This window comes from Lampris incognitus, chromosome 8, assembly GCF_029633865.1.
Source record: "Lampris incognitus isolate fLamInc1 chromosome 8, fLamInc1.hap2, whole genome shotgun sequence".
NCBI lineage: Eukaryota > Metazoa > Chordata > Actinopteri > Lampriformes > Lampridae > Lampris > Lampris incognitus.
In genome coordinates, this window is record NC_079218.1 from 11,623,192 (window position 1) to 11,650,427 (window position 27,236).

A 27,236-nucleotide genomic window follows, 5' to 3' on the forward strand; every position below is an offset into this window, starting at 1 on the left:
CCAGGCGTATTTCCCATTCTCCGGTGCTCGTACTTGGCAACAAACCACCACTTTTTTCACCTACCAGGAAAAGGGAAAATACAGAGGCATGACCTGCATATCTCCCCTTCCCCAGTCCTCAGATATATGCAAAAAAAACAGGTGAAGAGTTGGTACTCAACTGTGATAGAAAATGGGCTTTTCAAAGGTTTTGAATCACTGCAACCACAAGAGGTCATTAATGATACAGTCATAACTGGGCACAAATATTGTTAGGCTGACAGGCCCAGTAGTAGGCGAGATTAGTAGCGGGCAGATACACACACATGGATAGAAAAACCAGTGTTCTTCCTGCCATTACAAGACTTTTATGTGGCGCCCAAGTCAATTGAACTGGAAATATGGAGAAAAAAAAGCTTTTAAATGCAATGCGCAAGCTAAATAATTAACTACTAAAAACATTTTGCCTGTTAAGTTTGTGGATGTGCAGCCTCCTAAGCGGACCCTTGCACGAATGTGACCAAGTCTGATATCGAGCAGCGACAAGAATATGCAACACTTCCTGTTCTGACTGCAGCCTAGAAGAAATTTTTCCTTTATAACTTCTGCATTTTTTGGATTATCAAAATTCTTTGCCTCAAAATTCTTTGCCTCAAATTCTGCCTCAAAGAAAGGACTGACTGTGAAAGAAAGTTTGTTTTTTTTCCTGATCTTTAAGTGAGTTATTGCGCCACCTTGCTTCAACAGTAATGGCAAGAATAGCATGCCAGTATCTTTATTAAAGTGAATTAGATATTAGGTATATTGGGAGGCTGCTGAATATGGAGCTACCAGGAAGAGGAAAAGAGGAGGTTTATGGATGTGGTGAGGGAGGACATGCAGGTGGCTGGTGTGACAGAGGAAGATGCAGAAGACAGGAAGAGATGGAAATGGATGATCCGCTATGGCGACCCCTAATGGCGGCAGCCGAAATTAGTACTAGTAGTAGTAGTAGTGATGAATCATCCTCATGCATGAATCATACATCAATAATCGCCTGATTTTATCCATGATGATGAAGATATAGAAAAACAGAAATGCATGGCAAAAATAGCATATTGTCAATATTTTAGAGACCCCCAGAATTTCACAAATGATGTTCTGAGGGGAGCTCATGTCTTATTAAGAAGAGCAAAGCACCCCCTGGCTCACCTGTAGTTTGCACCCTAGTGAGAAAAAACATTTTTCAAAGGTTTTGAATCACCACAACGATGAGAAGTTTGTGATCATACAGTCATAACTGCGCACAAAAAAATCTTAGGCTGATAGGTCCAGCAGTATGCGAGATACATACACACTAGGCTTGGGCGATTGGACAAATACACTCACCGGCCACTTTATTAGGCACACCTGTCCAACTGCTCGTTAACGCAAATTTCTAATCAGCCAATCACATGGCAGCAACTCAATGCATTTAGGCATGTAGACATGGTCAAGACGATCTGCTGCAGTTCAAACCGAGCATCAGAATGGGGAAGAAAGGTGATTTAAGTGACTTTGAACGTGGCATGGTTGTTGGTGCCAGACGGGCTGGTCTGAGTATTTCAGAAACTGCTGATCTACTGGGATTTTCAAGCACAACCATCTCTAGGGTTTACAGAGAATGGTCCGAAAAAGAGAAAATATCCAGTGAGCGGCAGTTCTGTGGGCAAAAATGCCTTGTTGATGCCAGAGGTCAGAGGAGAATGGCCAGACTGGTTCGAGCTGACAGAAAGGCAACAGTAACTCAAATAACCACTCATTACAACCGAGGTATGCAGAAGAGCATCTCTGAACGCACAACACGTCGAACCTTGAGGCAGATGGGCTACAGCAGCAGAAGACCACACCGGGTGCCACTCCTGTCAGCTAAGAACAGGAAACTGAGGCTACAATTCGCACAGGCTCACCAAAATTGGACAATAGAAGATTGGAAAAACATTGCCTGGTCTGATGAGTCTCGATTTCTGCTGCGACATTCGGATGGTAGGGTCAGAATTTGGCGTCAACAACATGAAAGCATGGATCCATCCTGCCTTGTATCAACGGTTCAGGCTGGTGGTGGTGGTGTAATGGTGTGGGGGATATTTTCTTGGCACACTTTGGGCCCCTTAGTACCAATTGAGCATCGTGTCAACGCCACAGCCTACCTGAGTATTGTTGCTGACCATGTCCATCCCTTTATGACCACAGTGTTCCTATCTTCTGATGGCTACTTCCAGCAGGATAATGCGCCATGTCATAAAGCTCGAATCATCTCAGACTGGTTTCTTGAACATGACAATGAGTTCACTGTACTCAAATGGCCTCCACAGTCACCAGATCTCAATCCAATAGAGCACCTTTGGGATGTGGTGGACCGGGAGATTCGCATCATGGATGTGCAGCCGACAAATCTGCAGCAACTGCGTGATGCTATCATGTCAATATGGACCAAACTCTCTGAGGAATGTTTCCATTACCTTGTTGAATCTATGCCACGAAGGATTAAGGCAGTTCTGAAGGCAAAAGGGGGTCCAACCCGGTACTAGCAAGGTGTACCTAATAAAGTGGCCAGTGAGTGTATATTGGCAATTGACGACTGGCTGAATCCAGCCAGCGGCTGGTTTTTTTAAGGTCATTTTTTTGCCTCTTTATTAAGCGAATTTTAATTGTCTGCGTCCTTGAGAATTCAACTTGGTAAATAATTAACCTGTAAAGTGCAATTCAAAGCTTGTTTAAATAGGAACTGGCAGTTGAAGGTGGGTGATAATTGAAACCAGTGGGGCCTGTCTTTACAGCTTATTGCTTAGCAAAGGTCTCAAGGTGATCTATTTTGTCTAATTGAAGAAGATTGGCCTGTAGGCTGTGATGTGTCAGTAAAATTGGAATTTAACATTAATGCTTGTGCAAATTGGTAGTGTTAGAATCTTTTGCTGGCACTCATTTGCAAAGATGGCAAATTACTTCATTTAGGTCCGTCGGCTTGCCAGTAGCGTCCAGTTTAAAACTAAAATAATCCCAAATAGGTTATTTTGTATTCTTATGCTTTTTCACGATGAGCTCGTCCATGATTGGCCAATGAGCCAGATTTCTTTTTTTGGAGGGGGGGGGGTAAACAGTATCACCGATTGTTGGGCTGAAGGTGGCCAGTAGGAAAATTTTGACCCAACACACAACCAAACGTAATATCCCTTCTCCAGGCTACCGCCTGGCGGAGATAGCAATCATATAGTAAACCTGGCGCCACGTGTAAAACCACATGAGACATTAATAACCATGGTGAGAGAAATGAATTAATGAAAACAAACAAATGATAATTTCTCATTGAGACTCTCTGACATCAACAAGGTGAATCCGAAAAGATTCCCTTTGAAGAATGATGTTATCTCTATTACATTTTAACAGCTTGGTGTGTGTGTGTGTGTGTGTGTGTGTGTGTGTGTGTGTGTGTGTGGTGTTGGAATCTACCGGACAGATGTGTGTGCAGCTGATCCTGAGCAGTGAGCTGGAAGACGGTGAGCAAAAGTTCCTCAGCGGAGGCGAGCAAGAGGCAATCTTGCACCGATGAGAAGAACGTGGCAGCCACATCGCAGATGAAAGACACCAGGGGCTCCACATTGCCTGCATCCGACAGACCCTTCGTCTCTGACAGAGTGGCATGAAGCTTCTCCAGAATCTTCTCCAAGTATACCTCCCCTATCAGAGGCTCTGACAAATGGAGCAATGGACATAGCAGGTTTCAGCCACCGCTCAGGAAATCCACAAATGACATCCATTATGCCAGCAGCAGCATGGCGTTCTCTAAACAATGGCCCCGAGATAAGGTGACCATGTTCTACAGCACAGCATACTACGAATACATGCTGCATTTTGAAGGCAAATAAGAAAGTAGATATTTTTCCATTTAAACTTTTTCAATTTTGAATATTATCATATAATAATCGCTGGAGTTCTCATCTTAGAAGTCTTTTGACTGGCCGTACATGAACGCAATTCTCAGTCAAAAAAACAGCTGAATACCACTCATTATTTACCATTGGTTACAGCAATAGTGATTTATTTTCTTATCTGATATACAACCACATCCTATATGGTCATGTGTCAAAGGTGGGAAAGATTGTTAGTGCAGGTGCGATATAAATCTGTCTAATTAAGCCCAATCCGCATCAAATTTCTATATCATTTAGCATTGGTAGAGTTGGTCACCTATAAAGAGCAGTTTTTTGTTTTTGTTTTTTTGCTTTGTTCTCTCTGTTTTTGTATGTTTTTGGTGGTGTTGTTTTTGGAGGTTTCTGGATATGTGTTTTTGTCTTTTGTGTTACACTGCTGTGGGCTGAGGGAAACAGAATTTTGTTTCTTTTGTGTATGTAGTACATAAGATGAAATGACAAATAAATTGTTCCTGATTCCTGATTATGAATCTGTCTTGTACTGTGCTCCAAACTTCTTTTGGGGGGGATTTTTCCCCCCTTGTTCTCCCCAATTGTATCCAGCCAATTACCCCACTCTTCTGAACTATCCCGGTCACTGTTCCACCCCCTCTGCCGATCCGGGGAGGGCTGCAGACTACCACATGCCTCCTCCAATACACGTGGAGTTGCCAGAAATCTGCAGGAGCGAGCAAACGTTGCATCGGTTGCTCGCTGCTAAATTAGCAGCTGATGAGTGCGCGACGCACGAAACAGGCCTGTACTGCTATGCATTAAAATCTTTTTTCCAGTATCCGTGTTGATATACATATTTATTTGTGTGTGTGTGTGTGTGTGTGTGTGTGTGTGTGTGTGTGTGTGTGTGTGTGTATATATTTTAAAAAAAAACTGTGAGTGCTTGTTTATGTATGTGTGCTCACCATTGTTATGATACTGAGACAGGACCAAGCTGATCAGAGGCCAGCTATGGGGGCTTTTGGGGGGGACAGAACCGGAACGACTTCCTCCCACCTTACACAGTTCCTCAGCCAATCCAAGCAGCCGTTCACCCAACACTGAACCTTTCAACCAATCACTACAGTTCTGCCGGCTGTCAGAGTCCGCACATGCCTGAGAGGGATGCACAGTAGGGCAGATATTACCGAAAAGACGTTCCCATGTGTAGACAGTGATGAACACACTTCAGCAGGGAACAAAACGACCAGAGAAGATAAATTAATAATTAGTACAAATACACCAAAATAAAACCATGCCACTTACCCTTTGTATAATTTGTAGGATAATTCCCCACTGTAGGTCCATCTAAAAAAAAGAGTAAGCGACACCAATGTCAATAAAGAAAGAAATATTTTAACTCCTGCATGTTAAAAGATGAATGGAAAGACAACAGTTCATTCAGGATACACAATATGTAGTTTGTTACAATAACATCTGTCCTCAGCACTGTATAAGATAAGATGGGCAATATGACCATCTAATGTTGGCAGTGGTTAAAATGTTGTCACAGTTCACCTTCACGGCTATATTGTGAATGGCTGTGATATTCAAGCATTTTAAAATCTAAGCATTACTTCCATTTATGACTTTAAATCACAGCTGTACAGTCATTATTTTCACCAAGCTTTTATTGTGCAACGTGACTTACCCATTCTCCTCATATAAATTCTACCAAAAATATCATCTATGGCAGTCATTAAAAAGCCAAAGCTAGATATGAATTGGACCTTTCCGTTTTCTCCACTACTACTAGAAGTAATGTCAGATTAGAAGTTGACCAATGCTACTGAAACAAGATGAGGTCAAAACCTTGTATATGGCTGGACAATGTTTGAAACTGTGGACAATTTGTTACAAATAGTCAGTGGCTGTGTCTATAATGTGAATTCCTTGATATTAAATGTTCACCTACAATTTTCTGTAGTGGTCCCGGTAATATTTGTTGTTAAAGTGTACTGAATTAGCACATCACGTAACATGGTTAAGCTACGTTCAAGTAAGAACAGGTTATAAATGCAGTTACATGAACAATACTTTCCACTCATATCTTGGGATGTTTGAGTTGAAAATGGTATATGGACTGCATTTATATAGCGCTTTTCTAGTCTACCGACCACTCCAAGTGCTTTATAGTGTATGCCTCACATTCACCCATTCACACACACATTCATACACTGATGGTGGAGGCTGCCATGCAAGGTGCCAGCCTGCTCATCGGGAGCAGTTAGGGGTTCAGTGTCTTGCTCAAGGACACTTCCACACGCTCTCTGGAGGAGCTGGGGATTGAACCAGCAACCTTCAGATTACCGAACGACCAGCTCTATTTGAAAAAAAAATTAATTTAATTGTAATTATAACTATTCTAATTATCCATTTAACACCCCCTCCTCTTTCATCTGTTTCTATCTGTGGATGTCTCTCGTTTTTCTAAGACTCACTCTGAATTGACAGGTGAATTCACAAAGAATGGATTGCGGCTGCTGATAGCACCAGGAATTGCGCATCACTTGCAAATGCTATCTGCCCCGTCTCAAGGTCCAATTCACAAAAGATGTTGTGCTAATGATATTACAGCGCAAACAAGCCCATAAGGTTTTGCAGCTGTGTGCAATTTGCCCTTGCTTTGCGTCTGATTGCAGTTATGCATGTAGCAATGTTGACTTTGCACCAATGTGAGTCTGCATGCATGGCCACACGAGGTTGACAGTGTGCATCTCCTGCCCATGTACTGATCTGTCTATTGTCTCTGACATACTGCTTATTGCCACTTGTCTGTGAGTTTGTGTATGGTCTGGGTAGATTGTAGAACTGAATTGCCCTTCTGGGATCAGTGTTGTAGTACTCGAGTCCAAGACTTGAGGACTCGAGTCCTGATTTTCAGAACTTGTGACTCGACTTGGACTTAAGCACCGATAACTCGGACTTGAGCATTGACTGCATTCGGACTCGAAAGTTGGAGACGAGGACTCAGACTTGTTAATTGATAAAGACTGTTTTTTGTTTTTGTTAGTTTTTTTTTGTAATAGACCCTAATAATTTGGCATAAGATATTGATAGCTATATTAATACCATAACATTATTCAATTTCATGCAAGGGCAGGCACGTGTGTTCCACCTACCTACATGCGGATTCACGTGCATACCCTCATGCAAATGCTGTTGGAACTCGACTCAGACTCAACCTTGATGACTCGGACTCAGGTAATGGGGACTTGACTCGGACCCTCCTTTAGGGACTCGGACTCAAACACTGGGGACTCAAGACTCGACTCGAACTCGAGGTTTGGTGACTCAACTACCGCACTGTCTGGGATAAATAAAGTTGTCTGAATCTGAATCACAATATCTGATTGCATATCCAGATATACCACATTTAAGAAACCATCTGAGGTTCATCCTATTGAACTGTTCGGTAATGTAAAGTATAATATTAAAGCAAAACTAGTTTTCAATTATTACGCCCTCAAATAATTCACACCTCATTTCATGGGAAATTTTTGGTAACAGATTCTCATTATCATTAATTTTAGACAAAATTGTGTATCACGTTATGACAATAATGGCCCTGTGATGGCCTGGCGGCCTGTCCAGGGTGTCTCCCCGCCTGCCGCCCAATGGCTGCTGGGATAGGCTCCAGCATCCTGCAACCCCGATTGGGATAAGCGGCTTGGATAATGGATGGATGGGTTATGACAATATCGGAATCACCCCAATACAATACCTCAGAAAAACGGTCATTGATAACATTTACCTGATACACAGCATTACAGGTAATACTGGTTATAAACGATGAAAACAGATTAATATTCTGTTAGCGCTGCCCCCCCCCCGTCTTCTGTGTGGTGCGTTACCGTGGTGATATGGTTGAGGATTCGAATGGTCTCCTGCCTGCTGCAGCAGTGGAGCGAGCTGAAGACCATCTCTACCAGGTGACCGGTGTCGCTGCGCCCCTCCTCAGCCAGCCACACCAGCACCCGCTCCAGCAGGAAACGCACTGCCGGATTCTTCAAGTTGTCCGCCTCTTCCTTCCGCTCATCCTCTTCCTGCGTTTCATCATACGGTTTCATCAGCATCTGGGGAGAGGAAAGGACAAGGTGAATCAAGACAAGAAATGTAAGGTCAGAAGCCGTCCAATCTAATGTTGTTAGTTCATAAAAAAATGTTTAAAAAAATGAATTTATAAAAAAAAGTTGTCAGATAGTCGTTCAAAACAAGTCTCCTCTTGTACAAGTGCCTGGAAAATTAGCCACATTCCTGGATTATCAGTAATAATCACAGAATATGTCCTGGTATTTGACATTTATGTACTAAATATATAATATGCTCTTAAAATGTAACATTGCACATCTTTCATAGCTTTGTCCAAGGTAATAATTATTTCATAAGGCATAAAAACCTATGCCAAGAATTCTTTTAATCAGCGGCAGGGGAAACATAAAATGACACCGCTGAAATAAATCGTTATCTGTACCCATCAGTGCCGCTCACCGTGAAGACCCTGGGCGTGTGGAAGGACTGCAGGAGGAGGGAGAGTAAGGTAAGATGCCTCTCTGACTTCTTGTCATGCCCATAAAACAGACAAATCTGCGCCTGCTGGCACACCACCTCCTCCAGCTCCCAGGACTTCACGAACACAGCTGCCCTCTCGTGTCCGGGATCGGACACCGGCAGCACGGGCTTCTCATCGCCGTCCCCCTCGGCTCCCTTCTTCTCTTGTCCGTCAAGCTCTGAGTAACAGATCTTTACAGATTTCTTCTTGTGGCCCTGCTTTCTTGCTACGCTCTCTGGGTAGCGCATTACCTGGGGAGAAGGAGAAAGAAGGCAGAAGCCGCATTACACTTCATTTGACCGTTTAACTTTGTATTTCCCTTTACATAGCAGTCACTGTTATCCGAAGCGACATACAAGAAAGTCAGCAAGTGGCAGATAAACTTCAATGTTACCAACTGGTAACATAGAGCATCACAGAGCACTAACTATGATCATTTCTATAACCCATGTCAAATGTATTTAATGCAGGTGCACCTAAGATTATAAAGAGGCCGGCAATAGGAAATAAAAGTAAAAGAGAGAAGTCAATTCACATTGTAAAACAGGCAAATTAATCCGTCAGTTTTTTGCCTTAGACTACAATTAGTTGCCTTTAAGTCGAGTGTTTCACAACCTGTACTGCATGGTGGATCGATTTCTGTCTCAATGAATTTACCAACCACTGTCCTGCCGACGAGATTATGGAGTATTTATTGACTATTGCAAACTGTTCTCTTCTCTCATATGTCTTTTCTCTCTCTCTGAATGATGTCTTCTCCTTTCTCTTCTTCTGTGTGTGTGAATCTTGTGATGTGAGTCTCCCTTGTGTGCACGTGCAGTCGGTCCACCTCTCAGGTCTCCATGGTGATGGTGGTCGCCACCTGGACACTGCTTGGCATCCTCCTCATCTCATTTTCTTTTTACATAGCTTATAAATCCATATAATTTTGTTATCATGTTTCAGTCTTATATCTTTTTCTCACTCAGATGTGTGACTAATGTGTTGTGGCTTTTTTTTTTTGTCTACATGGTGATGGTGGTCACGTGGTTCGGGTGCTGGGCTGTTCCTGTGGCATCTGGACACTGCTTGGCATCCTCCTCATCATATTCTTCATATATTCTATAATTCCATTATAATTCTGTTATCCTCTTTCAATGTTGTATTCAGTGTTGTAGTACTCGAGTCCAGGACTCGGACTCGAGTCCGACTCGAGTCCTGATTTTCAAGACTCGTGACTTGACTTGGACTTGAGCACTGATGACTCGGACTTGGACTCGAGCATTGACTTCATTCGGACTCGGAAGTTGGAGACGAGGACTCAGACTTGTTAATTGATAAAGACTGTTTTTTGTTTTTGTTAGTTTTTTTTTTGTATAGGCCCTAATAATTTGGCATAAGATACTGATAGCTATATTAATACCGTAACATTGATCACCTAAAATGTGGTGATCAACAGCTTTTTTACGGTGCCAGAGTGGCGCACTGGAGCCCATCTTGGAACTCGACTCAGACTCGACCTTGATGACACGGACTCGACTCTTCTTTGGGGACTTGGACTTGGACTCGAACACTGGGGACTCGAGACTCAATTCAGACTCGAGGTTTAGTGACTCGACTACAACACTGGTTGTATTCTGTAAATTGTGTAAACACAACATCCATTGCACGTTGTCTGTCTTGGGAGAGAGATCCCTCCTCTGTTGCTCTCCCTGATGTTTCTTGTTACTTTTTTCCTTGTTAAAGAGCTTTTTTAGGGAGTTGTTCCTTATCAGATGCGAGGGTCTAAGGACAGGATGTTGTGTTGCTGTAAAGCCCCCTGAGGCAAATTTGTAATTTGTGATATTGGGCTGTACAATAAAACTGACTTGACTTGACGTGATAGTGCCACCCAAGATAACGAAGGATTGAGGTAGGCCTGGAAGAGGGAAGTTTTTAGCCTTTCTTGAAGGAAGTAAGCAAGTCAATAGACATGATGGGAACTGGGAGTTTGTTCCACCATATTGGGACCAGGTGAGAGAAAGGTCTGGACCTAGAGTTTGTCACTATGGCAGAGGGGACAGCCTACCAGAAGAAAATCTTTCAAAGTCACGAGCTCTAGAATGACTTTATTAATATATGCTATCCTCACTGCCATCTTTAGAGGAGAACATTTTTGGACGTCAACATATTTTTATAGAGACTTCTCTTTAGCCACACTCACCCGGAACAAGGTGGCCACACCTTCCAAAGCCTTTGGATCGGTTTCTTCATTGTCGGTGTAACGAAGAAACAAAAGACTAAGCTCCTCCCAGAAGCTCATCAGAAGCCTAGAGAAGACATCCTCACTTTCATCAGACCTGGCCTCGCCATGTAAGCCTATCCTCTTCTCCCAGGAGACGAGCATTTCAGTCACCAGTAGGAACAGAGGACCATTCTGGAGCAAAGGGCTGCCAAGAGCCCTGTCCAGCAATGGTAAGAGCTACAGAGGGAGAAAACGATGTCAACACAATATGGCCTTTCTGGTAGATTTAATTTGCTGGTGCCATTTTAACACACTGCGCACATACGTTGGGTCTCACCTGATGTGAAATGAGCATGGCCCGTAAGTGCCTTTGCTCCTCCTCCTCTCCCGTGACGTGGAGTATGCTGTACCTCAAACACTCCACAGCAGCAGTCACTACCGCCGCACTCTCAGATGGACTCGCCATGGCACGCTCACTTGACAGACTAAAGAAAACAGACAGAAAAACTTAAGATTCCGTATCTGGCCCCCCTTTTCCTGACATGCCCACTAACACAAAAACAAGTTAGTGTTTGAAGACCCCTAAATAAGTTTATTTGAATTTACCCTCCCAGTTTTAGTGTGTAACTCTACAGCTCTGAACCCCAATAAGTGGCCCACAGGCCAAGTCTGGGCCACAAGAGCCAAATGTCTGGCCCGTGCCGGCCAACTGGCACTAACGCACTTGTTATAACATGTGAAATAAAGTACATGGCACTCTATTTTATTTTGATCTCACCCCACACCGTACACTTGACTTATGCTGTAGAGCGCGCGTAGACGCAAGACATACTCCACGCTCTCTACGGCCCTTGACTAGACAAGAGCCACTCATCAGCTAAGTCACAGATTATCAATAACTGTCTTAAACCAAGAACATGGCCTGTGCAAAAAAGCATGAAGTCGACCAGGAAAACCGTCCGTTCAAATCTGACTGGACTGATCAGTTTTGTTTTATTTTACCAGACCACACCAATGCCAAACTGATATGCATGCAGACCGCAGCTGTCTGCAAAGCAGATGATCTCAAGCGGCACTTCAACACTATGAATGCTGCCAGTTTTAATGCCAACTACCCTATAAAATCAGATCACCGCAAACAAAAAAATATGATGACATCATACAAGCACTCCATTTCTACTATCTGTAAATCAACATCAGCACAAGAGAGTCATGATGCACAGCTGATGCACAGCTGCATCATTGCATGTTTGATGGAACCTTGCTAAAGCCAAGAAGCCATTCACTGATGCTGAGTTAATTAAAACATGTGCAATTGATATGGTTGGCGAAGTTTTAAATCATGATGAGAAAACAAGAAAACGTTTGTGGAGCTATTAAAGCAGGTGCCATTGTCAGCTAACACGGCAGAGTAGAACTTTTAGCGGAGAAGTGTTTTTCCAATCTACTCACTGATCTGAAGAAAGCAGAAGCCAGATCACTAGCCATAGACTCGTCCTCTGACCGAACCGATATGGAACAGCTATCTGTGTCTGCAAGTTTTGTTTTTTTAATTTTTGTATTTTTCTCCCCAATTGTACCCAGCCAATTACCCCACTCTCCCGAGCTGTCCCAGTCGTTGCTCCACCCCCCTCTGCCCAGCCAGAGAGGGCTGCAGACTACTACATGTATCGGAGGAGACATGGGGATATAGCGCATGGGAGGATCATCCTATTCCCCCCAGTTCCCCCTCCCCCCTGAACAGGCGCCCCGACCGACCAGAGGAGGCGCTAGTGCAGCGACCAGGACACATACCCACATCCGGCTTCCCGCCCGCAGACACGGCCAATTTTGTCTGTAAGGATGCCCGACCAAGCCGGAGGTAACACAGGGATTCGAACCGGTGATCCCCATGTTGGTAGGCAATGGAATAGACTGCTACGCTACCTGGACACTGCAAGGTTTTTTGATGGGAAGACCTTTCAGGTAGAGCTACTTTGCTTCCTCTGCCTGGGAACACAACTGGGGAAATCATCTTTAATGAATTAACAAAGTTCTTTGAGAAGAATGGCTTTGGATTGCCTACCAACACGAGGATCGGTGGTTCAAATCCCCGTGTTACCTCCGGCTTGGTTGGGCATCCCGACAGACATTATTGGGTGTGTCTGCAGGTGGGAAGCCAGATGTGGGTATGTGTCTTGGTTGCTGCACTAGAGCCTCCTCCCTCCTCTGCTTGGCCGGGGCGCCTGTTCAGGGGGGGGTGAAACTAGCTAGTCGTGAAGCTAGAAATCTCGGTGTAATCATAGACAGTGAACAGAATTTTAAGAGCCACATCAATCATCTCACAAGATCAGCCTTCTAACATCTTAAAAAAATTTCAAAACTAAGGGGCTTTTTATCAAAATCAGACTGTGAGAAATTTATCCATGCATTTATAACAAGTAGACTAGACTACTGTAATGGACTATTTACCGGCCTGCCGAAATCAGTTGTGCACCAACTACAGTTAATTCAAAATGCGGCAGCACAGGTTCTCACTGGAACTAAAAAGTATGAGCACAATACAGCTGTTCTTAGATCTCTGCGCTGGCTCCCCGTCAAAACTAGAATCGATTTTAAAATTCTGTTAATTGTATACAAAGCACTACATGGCCTTGCACCTCACTATATAACACACATGCTAATTAATTACAAACCAGCAAGAATGCTCAGGTCCAATGGCAGTGGTCTTTTAACCATCCCTCATGCTAGGTCTAGCGCAGGGGAAGCTATCTTTTGTATTTACACCCCAAGTACGTAGATGGAACGCCCTGCCTGAGGACCTGAGAGAGGCCCCCCACACTGGACACATTTAAAAGCAGGTTAAAAACCTTACTTTTTAAAACAGTCTATGGCTAAGTTCGTGGTATGTGTGAGAGTGTTTTCTATATTTTGCTATTTTTATATATTCTGCTCCGATTGTTGTTACTTTTAATTAATCAGTTTTTATGGCGCTTTTATTTATTTTACTAACTCAGTTTTAAAATTGTCTGTACTTTTATTTATCTTATTTTATGTTTTTTCCCTCTCTTTTGCCTGTAAAGCACTTTGAATGACCTCTGCGATGATAAGGTGCTATACAAATAAACTTGCCTTGACTTACCTAATCTTCGCGGGTCTTTAGACCACAGTGGAAACACAGACAACAATGGGCTGAAGGAACCTTTTAGTTTCTTGAAAAGCAGTTCCTGCGACTAAAAGTTGCGAGCACTTTGGGCCGAAACGTGGCTTATGGCTGTACATTTCTGAGCCAAAAACTGTCAGGTTATTGAAAATTTACCAGTCTTTCAACACAAAGGTATACCCTATCTAAACAAAGATGAGATGGACATCCTCCAGCAAAATTTACCCTTGTATGAGTGAAGTGAAGAAGGTGGAGTTGAAATCAAGTTCCGGCTCAGTCACCCCGGGGGGCAGTTTGCTGATGAATGGCATCAGGTTGGGATGGAGAGCTGTAGCCATGCCCTTTCCGCCTTCCTTTAGAAGAACCCATAGCTTAGGTAGAAAGCCCTTCTTGGCATTAACATGTGTCCAGCAGTCCTGGAATAAGTACAAACACACAGTAATGCAGATGCAACTCTTCTATGATTGGCTTGATGATGACAAAAAGCTTCTGATTTGCATATTGTGACAATGATAACACATTATGTGACAGTTGTGCTACACAAACACCTGAAGTAAGTCTTTGTTTAGTCTCCTGACAAATGGTATGTCTAATCTGCCCTATACGTAAGGTCCTTTTTACTACTAATCTCACACCTTGGGTGCCAATCCTGTATTGTGTAGCCATCTTATAACGTGTCAACAACCAAACAATCAGGTCGAAGTCGCTGTGTGCCCCTTGTTATGGGCAAAAAAGCTGTATAAATTGTGATCAAAGTGTGCCCGTATCAAAGTAATATTCATTAAATAATACCAACACGTGCTTACAGGCAAGGTCGACACGATGTGAAGAACGGCTTCCCAAAGTGGTGGCAGCACCAAAGGATCTGTGTCATCAATGCTGAGGAGGACAGCAGGACAGGCTCGTGCTGCTTCCGTCTGGACCAGAACCGGCGTGTACTCACACAGGGCGGACACCAACTCGAAAAATGCTCCACGTACCTGAGGACAGCACACAATGCAAGCTAGGTATCCTTAAAATAGAAGGTGTGTGTGTGTGTGACAGGAGACATCAAACAGCACACTGCAGACAGAGTTCAACATCTCACTCAGAGCTTGACAGGGTTAAATTGGCTTTATACGTTTTTGTCATTATTCATTTAAGGATAATGTGGATACCATTGTAAATGACAAGTTATCCATGGCCTAGTATTACCTAAAATTAAATTACACTTCTTAGATCTGCAGCGAGTTTTACTCTCTGTAACAGAAAGTCAACTACCAGACATTTTCACCTGAGACTTTGCCCTTTGCACATCAAAACAGCCGATGCTAAAATTGAGCCATGCCATAGCTGACATTAAAAATGGTAAATCAAGAGTGATTTTGAATGACGTGTATTTCATCATAATCTACTCAAAAACTGCGTACTGCATCTAGAATTTTAGGCATCTAATGGGTCAGATTATGTATGTCCTATGGCACAGATCTCCAGAGAACAGCTGTGGTGGGATCTTAAATGCCTTATTAATGTCATCGCAAATTAGTTAAAATGATGAAAGTGAATGAAATCTAAGAAATTACATGGAATTCAAATATTGTAGACCTTTTATTTAAGTGAATAGTTTCTTGTTCCATTAGGGCTGAACTGATATATCCGCTCAACATTTCTGATCCTTTATTGCTTGCCTACTCATGTAGACATTCAAAGTCTTCTTAAAAACACAGTGTTACTCTTCACAGTAGTACCTGTGGCGTCTTATGTTTGCCATATTTCCAGAAATTGGCTGGTGTGATAAGATGAGTCAGTCTTGCCTCCAGCCCCTTCCTGTCTGTCTGGGGCAACAAGAAAAGCAGTCTCTTAACCCCCAACAGTGAGCTGGTCACCACGCGGAGATACTTGGCCTCTCTCTCCTCTTCTGCCACACTTCTGGAATACAGAGGAGAAGGGTCAAACAGCCTCAGATGGAGTATATTATTAGTCACATCTATTGGTAAAGGGACACAAGAGCCAAAATGAACCAAACTGTTTACTTACTGTGGATCACTCAGTGTGTCTGCAGTTTCTTTCAGCAAAGTGTGTTGGAGTACCTAGAATGGTGACATGTTTTGATGAGATATTGACCAGTAGAAAATGGTACACAATTCCTCTTGGCAACGCCACCAGCATCACTCACATTGAGAATCTCATCCTTGCAGAAGCTGAGGGCTTCGGGCTGTTTGCTCGGGGGAAAAGCAGCGTGGAAGGCCTGGCTTGCAGCAGAGGCTGCAGGGGTGTACGTGTCACACTGGGCCAGCAGCCAGTGGCCCATCAGGCTCTTCAGAAAGGGGGCCAAGTTACGACGCACTTTCAGCACCAGTTGTTCAAACGCTTGTTGAGTAGCTTCCCTCACACGCCGATCATGATCCTGATGGCCACAAACATAGCTTTACAACACCATCCAACTGAACACCACAAACGTTAACAACCACAGCCATTAGCCTATATCACTGATACTCAACCTTGCGTTATGTAGCACCATGTGTATGCAGGTTTTTCTTTCCAAACCAACACTAGCAGGGATACTAGCAGATGTCACTGAGTAACATACATTCAACCAGACAGAGGAGGACTAATTTGTAGAATTAGTTGGTGCAGTGTTGAGTTGGAATGAAAACCTGCATACATATGGCCCTCCATGACAGATGGTTGTGTATGACTGGCTTTTATTATTAAGACTGAATCACACAGAACCAACTTACCACTGAAATTTTGCAATAAATCCTCGGCCAGTATGGGAGGACCCCTTTAACCACCTCAGCCTCTCGTTCCTGACACATAGAACCAAACTCCTGTACAGCCTGTAACAAAGTGAACAGGATGGCTGAACAGCATCTGGAACGATGACAGGTCAAGTTACAGAGCAGCTATAGCTGAACATGAATGACACCAGATAACAATGACCCGTGAAGAATCCCTGGAGTTAGGACTGAACAACATACCAAAGAAGGTTGAATCAGTTCATCCGGATACAATGTTTATTGACAGATACGTTTCATCACTCAATAAGTGACATCACATCTTCATTCTAAACTGACTGCAGTTATCCCCACCCCTTAAAAACAATACAGTACAATATAGTGCCTAACCACCGAAACCAACTTCCGGTTTCATATGAAATATGGGTGTGAAACTAGAGTTTCAAAGGCCATGTGTACTATTCAGAGGATTAGGGATTGTTGCAATCCCAGCATTGTAAAATGGCGATAGATGTATAATGACCAAAACCAATGACCAGTTTCATGTGCAATTATGGGTGTGACCATTAACTAGAGTTTCGTTGGCTATGTGTACTATTCACAGAGGATTGGGGAATAGTCGCAATCACAGCATCGTAAGATGGCGACAGACGGGGAGTCAAAGAGGCCATCTATGTTAGGAGGAAACGACCATCCTTGAACCGGGGGGGGGGGGGGGGGGGGGCTAAGAGTATATCTGTCACCCTCTTAGAATCTTACAACATCCATCCAGTGTTTGCCTAATAGGTAATGAAAAAAAACAAAACAGGTGTAAACTTGGTGAAACCATGGTACTCCTTTTTATTCTCTATTATTGCAGTTTGTTACAATGTTACAATTTCATTTAGCAGACACTTTTATCCAAAGCAACGCACATCTGAGAGTTAATACAACACACGCATGGATCTAGTCAGGGGGCGACAATGCAAACAAGTGCCAAAAAAGTAGGTTCAAGTCCGATAGGACCTAGGTGTCAACAGGCAGTGCACAAAGGCAATGTATAGGGTGCATAGAAGTGAATTTTTTGTATTTATTATTTATTAATACCATCAGGCATGGAGGTTGAGGATGAGCTGTTGCCTCAAGTGAAGGAGTTCAAGTATCTCAGGGTCTTGTTCACAAGTGAGGGTAGGATGGAGCGGGAGATTGACAGGCAGATTGGTGCAGCATCAGCAGTAATACGGATATTGTACCGGACCGTTGTGGTGAAGAGGGAGCTGAGCCGCAAGGCAAAGCTCTCAATTTACCAGTCAATATTTGTTCCAACCCTAACCTATGGTCATGAGCTTTGGGTAGTGACCGGAAGGGTGAGATCACGGATACAAGGGGCTGAAATGAGTTTCCTCCATAGGATGTCTGGGCTCAGCCTTAGAGATAGGGTGAGGAGCTCAGATATCCGGAGGGAGCTCAGAGTAGAGCCGCTGCTCCTTCGCGTCGAAAGGAGCCAGTTGAGGTGGTTCGGGCATCTGATTAGGATGCCTCCTGGGTGCCTTCCTTTAGAGGTTTACCGGGCACAGCCAACTGGGGGCAAATCCCGGGGTAGACCCAGAACTCGCCGGAGGGACTACATGTCCAATCTGACCTGGGAATGCCTTGGGATCCCCCAGGAGGAGCTGGAAGGTGTTGCTGGGGAGAGGGACATCTGGAGTGCCCTACTTAGCTTGCTGCCACCGTGACCCAACCCCGGAGAAGCAGCTGATGATGAATGAATAAATGAATGAAAGTGTGGAGGTGTTCGTGAAAGAGCTAGGTCTTTAGCTTCTTTTTAAAGATGGAGAGGGACTCAGCGGATCGAATTGAGTTTGGTAACTCATTCCACCACCGGGAAACTACAGAAGAGAAGAGTCTGATAGTGACTTAGGGCCTTGTTATGGCGGAAGTGCCAGGCACCTTTCAATGGCAGAACGTAGTGAGCAGGACTGAGCGTAGACCTGAATGAGGGAGTTCAGGTAGGTGGGAGCCGTTTTAGTTGCTGTTTTGTAAGCAAGCATTAAGGTTTTGATTTTGATGCAGGCAGCAACTAGGAGCCAGTGGAGGGATACAAACAGCGGAGTGAAATGTGCTGCTTTGAGTTGGCTGAAGACCGGACACACCGCCACGTTCTGGATCCTTTACAGAGGTTTGAAAGTGCATGTAGGAAGACCTGCCAGTAAGGTGTTGCAGTAGTCAATGTGTGATATTACAAGAGCCTGTACCAGGAGTTGTGCTGAATGCTCAGACAGATAGGGTCTAATTTTCCTGATGTTGTATAGGGCAAATTGGCATGACCGTGTGTTCGAGGCCACGTGAACCTTAAAGGTTAGCTGGTCATCAATCATGACACCCAGGGTTAAGGCAGACTTTGTGGGCATGAGTTGGGTTGATCCATATTGATCTATTGTTGTAAGGATGGACTGGCTGGGATGACTAGGAGCTCAGTCGTAGATAGGTGGTGTTCTTTTATCCATGCAGAGATATCAGCAAGGCATAACGATATCCGTGCCGAGACTGTGAGGTCATCTTGTGGGAATGATAGGAAGAGCTAGGTATCGTCAGCATAGCCATGGTATGAGAAACCATGGGAGCAGATGATTGCACCAAGTGAGGTGGTGTGTATTGAGAAGAGAAGGGGACTGAGCACTGTCCCTTAAGGTACCCCTGTGGATAAGCCATGCGGTTTGAACACTTCTCCCCTTCAAGATACTCGAAAAGATCTTCCTGAGAGGTAGGACACGAACCAGTGGAGAGCAGATCTTGAGATACCAAGCTTAGTGATTGTAGAAAGGGGGATTTGGTGGTTAACCATATATTGCACACAAAAAAATCCACCACAATTTTAATTTTGTTCACTATCATTTAGCTCTACCTCAACAACAGTGACCTGTAAAGTGCCCCTTGAGACAACAGTCCACCTTGTACTGGGCAATAAGGAAAATATCATTATCAACAGGAATTTTACACAATGTCGAAATACATTACGATAACACAGCACCTGAGGATGCACAAGCCAGTGCATTCTTAGTGCTGGTCCCAAGCCTGGATAAATGGGGAGGGTCGTGTCAGGAAGGGCAGAGAAGCAGAGAAGCGGTGAAGGCAAAGGAAAAGGCGTATGGTGAGTTGTATAAGCGGTTAGACGCTAAAGAAGGAGAAAAGGACTTGTACCGATTGGCTAGACGGAGGGACCGAGATGGGAAGGATGTGCAGCAGGTTAGGGCAATCAAGGTTAGAGATGGAAATGTGCTGACAAGTGGGGAGAGTGTGTTGAGAAGGTGGAAGGAGTATTTTGAGGGGCTGATGAATGAAGAAAATGAGAGAGAGAAGGATGGATGATGTGGGGATAGTCAATCAGGAAGTGCAGTGGATTAGCAAAGAGGAAGTGCGGGCAGCTATGAAAAGGATGAACAGTGGAAAGGCAGTTGGTCCAGATGACATACCTGTGGAGGCATGGAGGTGTTTAGGAGGGATGGCAGTGGAGTTTTTAACTAGATTGATTAACACAATCTTGGAAAGTGAGAGGATGCCTGAAGAGTTGAGAAGACGCATACTGGTATCAATTTTCAAGAATAAGGGTGATATGCAGAGCTATAGCAACTACAGAGGTATAACATTGATCACCCACAGTATGAAGATATGGGAAAGAGTAGTGGAAGCTAGATTAAGAGCAGAAGTGATGATTAGCGAGCAGCAGTATGGTTTCATGCCACAAAAGAGCACTAAAGATGTGATGTTTGCTTTGAGAATGTTAATGGAGAAGTATAGAGAAGGCCAGAAGGAGTTACATTGTGTCTTTGTGGATTTAAAGAAAGCATGTGACAGGGTGCCAAGAGAGGAGGTGGGGTATTTTATGAGGAAGTCAGGAGTGGCAGAGAAGTATGTAGGAGCAGTGCAGGAAATGTATGAGGGTAGTGTGACAGCAGTAAGGTGTGTGGTTGGAACGACAGATGGGTTCAAGGTGGAGGTGGGATTACATCAAGGATTGGCTCTGAGCGCCTTCTTGTTTGCAATGGTGATGGGCAGGTTGACGGACGAGATCAGGCAGGAGTCTCTGTGGACTAAGATGTTCGCAGATGACATTGTGATCTGTAGTGAGAGTAGGGTGTAGGTTGAAGAAAGCTTGGAAAGGTAGAGGTATGCACTGGAGAGAAGAGGAATGAAAGTCAGTAGAAGCAAGACTGAATACATATGCATGAACAAGAGGGAGGACAGCAGAATGGTGAGGATGACCTCTGATGACTAGTAGTTCTCCTGATTTCCTATGTTAAATGCACTTATTGTAAGTCGCTTTGGATAAAAGCGTCGGCTAAATGACTGTAATGTAATGTAATGTAATGTAATGAGGATGCAAGGAGCAGAGGTGACGAAGGCGTACAAGTTTAAATACTTGGAGTCAACTGTTCAAAGTAACAGGGAGTGCAGAAGAGAGGTGAAGAAGAGAGTGCAGGAAGGGTGGAGTGGGTGAAGAAGAGTGTCAGGAGTGATTTGTGACAGAAGGGTACCAGCAAGAGTTAAAGGGAAGGTTTACAAGATGGTAGTGAGACCAACTATGTTGTATGATTTGGAGACCGTGGCACTGACGAAAAGACAGCAGCAGAGTTGAAGATGTTCAGATTTTCACTGGGAGTGACGAAGGAGGGCAGGATTAGGAATGAGTATTTTAAAAGGGACAGCTCAGGTTGGACAGTTTAGAGACAAAGCAAGAGAGGCAAGCTTGAGATGGTTTGGACATGTGTGGAGGAGAGATGCTGGGTATATTGGGAGAAGGATGCTGAATATGGAGCTGCCAGGGAAGAGGAAACGAAGGAGGCCAAAGAGGAGGTTTATGGATGTGGGGAGGGAGGACATGCAGGTGGCATGACAGAGGAAGATGCAGAGGACAGGAAGAGATGGAAACTTGATTATACGCTGTGATGTCCCTTAACGGGGAGCTGCTGAAAGTAGTAGTAGTCCATATATATATATGTGTGTGTGTGTGTGTATATATACATACAAACACACACATATGTGTATATATATATACACACACACACAAAGACATCATAGTTAAGAATGTAACTGAAATTCATCATACTGAACTGTTTGTTAACGTCAAGTATAACAACACAACTAATTTTCAAATACGTTCCAAAGGAGGCATTTCAGCCCTCCTTTTATGACAAGTTCAAGGTAACACATTCTCGTTGTGTATGACGATGTGCCAATACCCTAATTTTAACCCGGCACAACACCAGTAGAAGACCTTAAACGATCATTTTTGAGGTCTAGCTCACCTTCAGCCTGGTGACAGCATCCCTCTTGGAGAGTTTTCTGAGGACCAGGCGGAAATCAGCGTCCACCAGGCTGTCCACCTCGTCGGCGCCGTGGACAGCGGGCACGTAGCCTGGCTCTGACGTCACCGAGGAGCCGAAACCGACGAACACCGGTACGCTGCCGCTCTCCCGGGCCAGCAGCTCGGCGGCCCGGCCGCTGCTGGACGGCTAGGAAGACGGAAACGTGACTGTCTTAGTCAGACGTAATAAGTTACGAAACAACCTGTAATTAAAAAGTTTGAATAAAATGACACTCACCCGAACGTTTCCTTTCGTTCGCTGTTTGTTCTTGCCTCCCATGTTGTGTTTAACAACCTTTTAAAGCATTAGTTTGACTTGAGCAGGTTGGTTGACTGATGACAACAATGTACGGTTTCCTTTAGTTTCTTCTTCTTCTTCTCTTCGTCTTCTTCTTCTACTACCACTCCTTCTTCTTCTCTCAGTTTAGTGCCGGCTTACTGGCGGATCGCAAACAACTTTATAGTGCATACCGCCACCTAATGTACAAGAGTGTGCGACATCACGTCATTTTACCCTATTAAATTCTACCCATCAACCTTGTGTCACTTAAAAAAGTAGAGTGCCTTCCTGGCGATTTTAATCTCCTCTCCTTCTGTTCCCAGTGTCCCCATCACATTCCACACCCATCCCGCCTCTCGGACTTTATACTGTAACCTTTCTCTTTCCACATGTAACATTACATGTTCAGCGTTTTCTTTAACTCCACAGTTCTCACACTTATCACTGTCCCGTTTGCCCATTATAAACAAAGTGCCATTTAATCCTGTCTTCTTCTTCTTCTTCTTCTCCTTCTCCTTCTCCTACCGCCACCTACTGATCTGGAGCGCAAACTGACGCGAAATACACGTCTGAAGATTTATTATTATTATTATTATTATTTCTAAACATTAAGAGCCTCTCTGATCTTATACAAACTCGTTCCCGGTTGCATACATCTTTTAAGTTCAGCCAGGGCCACTTACTGTTCCCTTTGACCTCTACTGAAGCTGCCTTTATCATCTGAATGACGTGAAAGCAAAGACCACAAAAACCGTGATCCCCAAGTAAATTTGGGTTGGATGTAACTACCTTTAACTCCAGAGTGTAAAAGCAAAATACCAGCCGAGGCACAGTCTTGGGTTTCCAGCCCTGTGGCTATGGGTAGGCAGTGCCACTGCCTAGTGGTTAACTTTCCATGTAGAAAATGAAATCCTGCTTTACAATGCCAGAAAAAAAGTGGAAGGAAGGGTGGCATAATGGAAGTAGACTTGTCTGGACCATACACTATCCACAATATATCAGGGGAGATTGTGTCACTGACAAACCAGGATGGTCATGTACTGAAAACTACACACAACATAAAACCACGCAAGAGAAGCCACTTAAAGGAAGACATCGACACAACTGACAGCAGAATTTCTTCCTGTCAACAGACCACCTTTCTAAACAGATCAACAAGAGAAAACAAGTTGAAAGGGAAAGGAATGAAAGAGAGAGTATGCAATTTGGCATTACAAATGTTAAAATATTGTAACGTGCATGGATAAGAAGACACGCTGGCCGCTGGCTCGCGGGTCTGACCCTTCAGTCGAGCGGTTAGCGATGCCTCCTGCGGTGCGGGCGATACGGGTTCACTCATCTTTGGTCCTGCAGAAATACAGTAAAACTACCAGACATGATGCGGGTGTGTGGCGGTTTCTTTATGCTTTGCATTTCGTAGACGTCATCCACACTTTATTTTGCAATAGTTTGCCTGAGTGTTTCTGTGGGACAACGGGGGTACTAGAGGGGACGAGCTTTGACTAATCCCATGTTGTTGTGGTTAAGTTGATGCTTACCTGCTACATGAACCCATACAGCAAATCAACCCCAGACAGCTTCCGGATGTGGGCCACTTCAGGCACTGGTGGCCTTCTTCTGGCCCTGACAATGGATGTGAGCCTGAAGTGGCCCACATGTATAATAGCAAATATGGCCCAAATATGCCAAATCAAATGTGGGCCTTTTTTGGCAAAGATGTGGTGCTCTGGGCAACGTGTGATCTGGATATGACCCTGAAGTGGCCCGTGTGGTAAATGGTGAATATGGCCCAAATATCACAAAACAAACATGGGCCACCTTTGGCAAATATGTGGCACATATGCTGCATTGCTACGGCTTGGTTCTGGCCCAGATCTGGCAAACAGGAGTGGACCGCCCAAGTGCCATCATTCCACACGGTATGTGGGCCGGATGAAAGTGTCGGGTGTGGGATGGGTCCGGGCCACAACAATTTTGGCACTAGTAGCCAAAAGCCAGTCAGCTCAATAATGTGTCATATTATTATTAGGTCTACACTGCTAACTTATCATTTCAGTACTAACAAGGAAAACTTCCAAGACACACACCAAGATTCCATAGTGTTTTAATATAAACTCAATACATAATTTTCTTTGCACAATTTATATTTATGTTATCTCTACTGTTGAAGCAGTTTTCTATGTACGATACATTTAGGTTTTATGTTCACTGACGTAAAACATATCAATTCAAATAAGATTAACAAGAGTGCTGTGATTTAAATAAGATTTCTGCCACAACCGTGGCTTTCCCACACAGCACACAGAGGTCAGGTGTCCAAAGCTGGGCGGGAGAATCGAAACACTTCCAACATTTTTGCACTTCCTGTTGGGTGACGGTTAAAACCAGGCCAGGTTCACAATTTGAGGTGAAAGCTTTTTTTGTTCAGCGCAAACCTTCAATGTTAAAATTAGAACACTTAAAGATCGTTTGCTGAGGGGCGTCCGGGCAGGATAGCGATCTATTCCGTTGCCTACCAATGTTTATAGGCAACGGAATCCACCGGTGATCCACCGGTGATCCAGATCACCGGTTCGAATCCCCGTGTCACCTCCAGCTTGGTCAGGCGTCCTTACAGACACAATTGGCCGTGTCTGTGGGTGGGAAGCCAGATGTGGGTATGTGTCCTGGTCGCTGCACTAGCGCCTCCTCTGGTCAGTTGGGGCGCCTGTTCGGGGGAACTGGGGCAAATAGGGTGATCCTCCCATGTGCTACGTCCCCCTGGCGAAGCTTGGCTGGCGACTCCACATGTATGGGAGGAGGCATGTGGTAGTCTGCAGCCCTCCCCGGGTCGGCAGAGGGGGTGGAGCAACGACCGGGACGGCTCTAAAGAGTGGGGTAATTGGCCGGATATAATTGGGGAGAAAAAAACCCTTCAATGTTAAAACTTATTACTTGCTACAACTCAGAAGAAATCAGAAAATATGACATTTCCTTAACAGACGTCTTTGTCTACGTCAAAACCACCATCCGTCAGTTCCACCTGCGTCATGTCTGATTCATCGGATGGTTTAGAAAAAGCTCGTCTCTTCCAGGCAGCTGCTTTGATAAGTGGCAGCACTCTCCTTCAGGTAAACAGTGTCTGGACACACACCAAGGAAGAGAAAGAGCTTCTGCTGTAATAGATCACTGTAAACCTTTATTTTATAGATGAGTATCAACTGAATTTCACAGTTAGCCAGAACACCCCAAGGCTTTTGTAGAGGTCCCTATGAAAATGTTTTCCTTTCACACTGACTTCAAGAATCAGAATGTGTCTTGTCCACTGGTGTCACCTAGAAGCCATAACCAGGAGATTTTCCCAAACCTCATCAGTTCCATTAGCCTTGTATAAGGCTTGTTAATGAATTCAACTCAATGGAAAAGGTGACCTAACGCCTTCTAAAGATGTCTTGTTTTAAGGATAAGACTACAACATATCTTGCTCAAAGCATGTACTTTAAGGCTCCCTTGTATTTGGATTTTAAAGAAAGTTGTTCCAAGTTTACAGATACTGCTGTAGGGCATATACTACAGCTATACATTCATCCACCCATCCATCATCTGATCCGCTTATCCTGCTCTCAGGGTCGCGGGGATGCCGGAGCCTATCCCAGCAGTCACTGGGCGGCAGGCGGGGAGAAACCCTGGACAGGCTGCCAGACCATCACAGGGCCGACATACATGCAGACACACACACACACACACACACACACACACCTAGGGACAATTTAGTATTTTGGACTGTGGGAGGAAACCGGAGCACCCGGAGGAAACCCACGCAAACACGGGGAGAACATGCAAACTCCACACAGAGGACAACCGGGGATGACCCACCAAGGTTGAACTACCCTGGGGCTCGAACCCAGGACCTTGCTGTGAGGCGACCATGCTAACCACTGCGCCACCGTGCTGCCTACAGGTATACAGCATATGCAAAATATCTATAATAAAATATGACTTTAAAAATCACTAACCCTTGATCAGAGGACAAACTGAAAAATAAAAATGTTGAGGTTTCAAACACTTCTCAAAAATAAACCCAATACACAAAGAATCTTGGACCTTGCAATTACTTCAACAAGTCTACTGTATAGCAGTTGTGTTCAGTTAAAATAATGAAGAACAGCCTAAGGTTTATGGTGAAAAAATCATAACTGCTACTCTCAACTAATAATAAGATTGTGTGCAAGTATAAACATTTAAATCCAGTTGGGCAGCTGTGAAGAAGCAGCTGAAAAACAGTTTGTAAGCACCGCTGACACTGAGCTTGTATCATATCACACCCACTGGTGACCCACTGTCAAGGAGCAAATGCTATTTTAAGATTTTGGAGGGAAGACTTTTTTTTCAATTTCCTAAATACATAAAAAGATGAGGTCAAGCCCACCTATAGTTTCTGATAAACCTTTCCATTTGAAGTTTGATCGACAACTTTGATGGAAACAGAAAATGTCGCTCTTATGGCTTCTGGTGAAGGCGAGGGGCAGCGGTATACAAGTCACATCTTCCTGCTGTTCAGTTAATCTACCAAAACCCACGTATGGTACGCCTTCTAGATGGAGCTTCCACTCTCCTGGAAAAGGCCATTCCTATCAGCTTACAAACGAATCAACAAATGGTTATGCCGACCACTCAAGAATTGCTTTCTAATCACAGATTTGAGTGGAACTACAAAAACCCCGAGAAAGTGCATCTCACCTGCTTCAAATACATGTTTAATCTATTAATGTTTACTCGGGTGACTCGTTTACTTAAGCCAGTACCTGTTCGTGCCCGATTTAAATTGGTGAGATGACACTCAAGGCAACCTGCATTTCACGCATCTTGACAAGTTACCCCCCCCACCAGCCGTATCCAATCATATCATACTATACCACCCTTTCTGATCTGCTATCCCAGCTCTAAATAACATTCCATATGTTGGTCCATAAGAGCCAAGTTGTCCATACAAGTCCTTTCGTACCCAAGGTAACACAGACACTGAGTTTGGGCATGTAGAATGTGGTCATCCAGACATTCCCACACCCCCGCACCCCCTCAACCAGCCTGTCCAACCCCGGAGCCTGGTCTCAGGG

The 27,236-nt window shown here is 44.2% G+C and overlaps 1 protein-coding gene across 2 annotated transcripts in view; it reads right to left on the minus strand.

Annotated features, from left to right (window-relative positions):
* ltn1 (listerin E3 ubiquitin protein ligase 1) overlaps positions 1 to 22,239 on the minus strand; it is a 43,296-nt gene extending 21,057 nt beyond the window's left edge. Inside the window, exons 1-15 of one of the 2 annotated variants that reach the window (XM_056284675.1) lie at positions 22,099 to 22,239; positions 21,802 to 22,008; positions 16,520 to 16,618; positions 15,955 to 16,185; positions 15,816 to 15,868; positions 15,527 to 15,707; positions 14,606 to 14,779; positions 14,025 to 14,215; positions 10,995 to 11,142; positions 10,637 to 10,894; positions 8,394 to 8,705; positions 7,757 to 7,978; positions 5,169 to 5,210; positions 4,829 to 5,018; positions 3,448 to 3,687 (exon numbers count right to left, since the gene is read on the minus strand). In XM_056284675.1, the coding sequence (XP_056140650.1) occupies positions 3,448 to 3,687; positions 4,829 to 5,018; positions 5,169 to 5,210; positions 7,757 to 7,978; positions 8,394 to 8,705; positions 10,637 to 10,894; positions 10,995 to 11,142; positions 14,025 to 14,215; positions 14,606 to 14,779; positions 15,527 to 15,707; positions 15,816 to 15,868; positions 15,955 to 16,185; positions 16,520 to 16,618; positions 21,802 to 22,008; positions 22,099 to 22,140 (2,590 nt within the window). In that variant the 5' untranslated portion in view covers positions 22,141 to 22,239. The remainder of the gene's footprint in view (positions 1 to 3,447; positions 3,688 to 4,828; positions 5,019 to 5,168; positions 5,211 to 7,756; positions 7,979 to 8,393; positions 8,706 to 10,636; positions 10,895 to 10,994; positions 11,143 to 14,024; positions 14,216 to 14,605; positions 14,780 to 15,526; positions 15,708 to 15,815; positions 15,869 to 15,954; positions 16,186 to 16,519; positions 16,619 to 21,801; positions 22,009 to 22,098) is intronic. The other variant, XM_056284676.1, reaches the window with a different exon arrangement.
* Between the last annotated feature and the right edge of the window lie 4,997 nt (positions 22,240 to 27,236).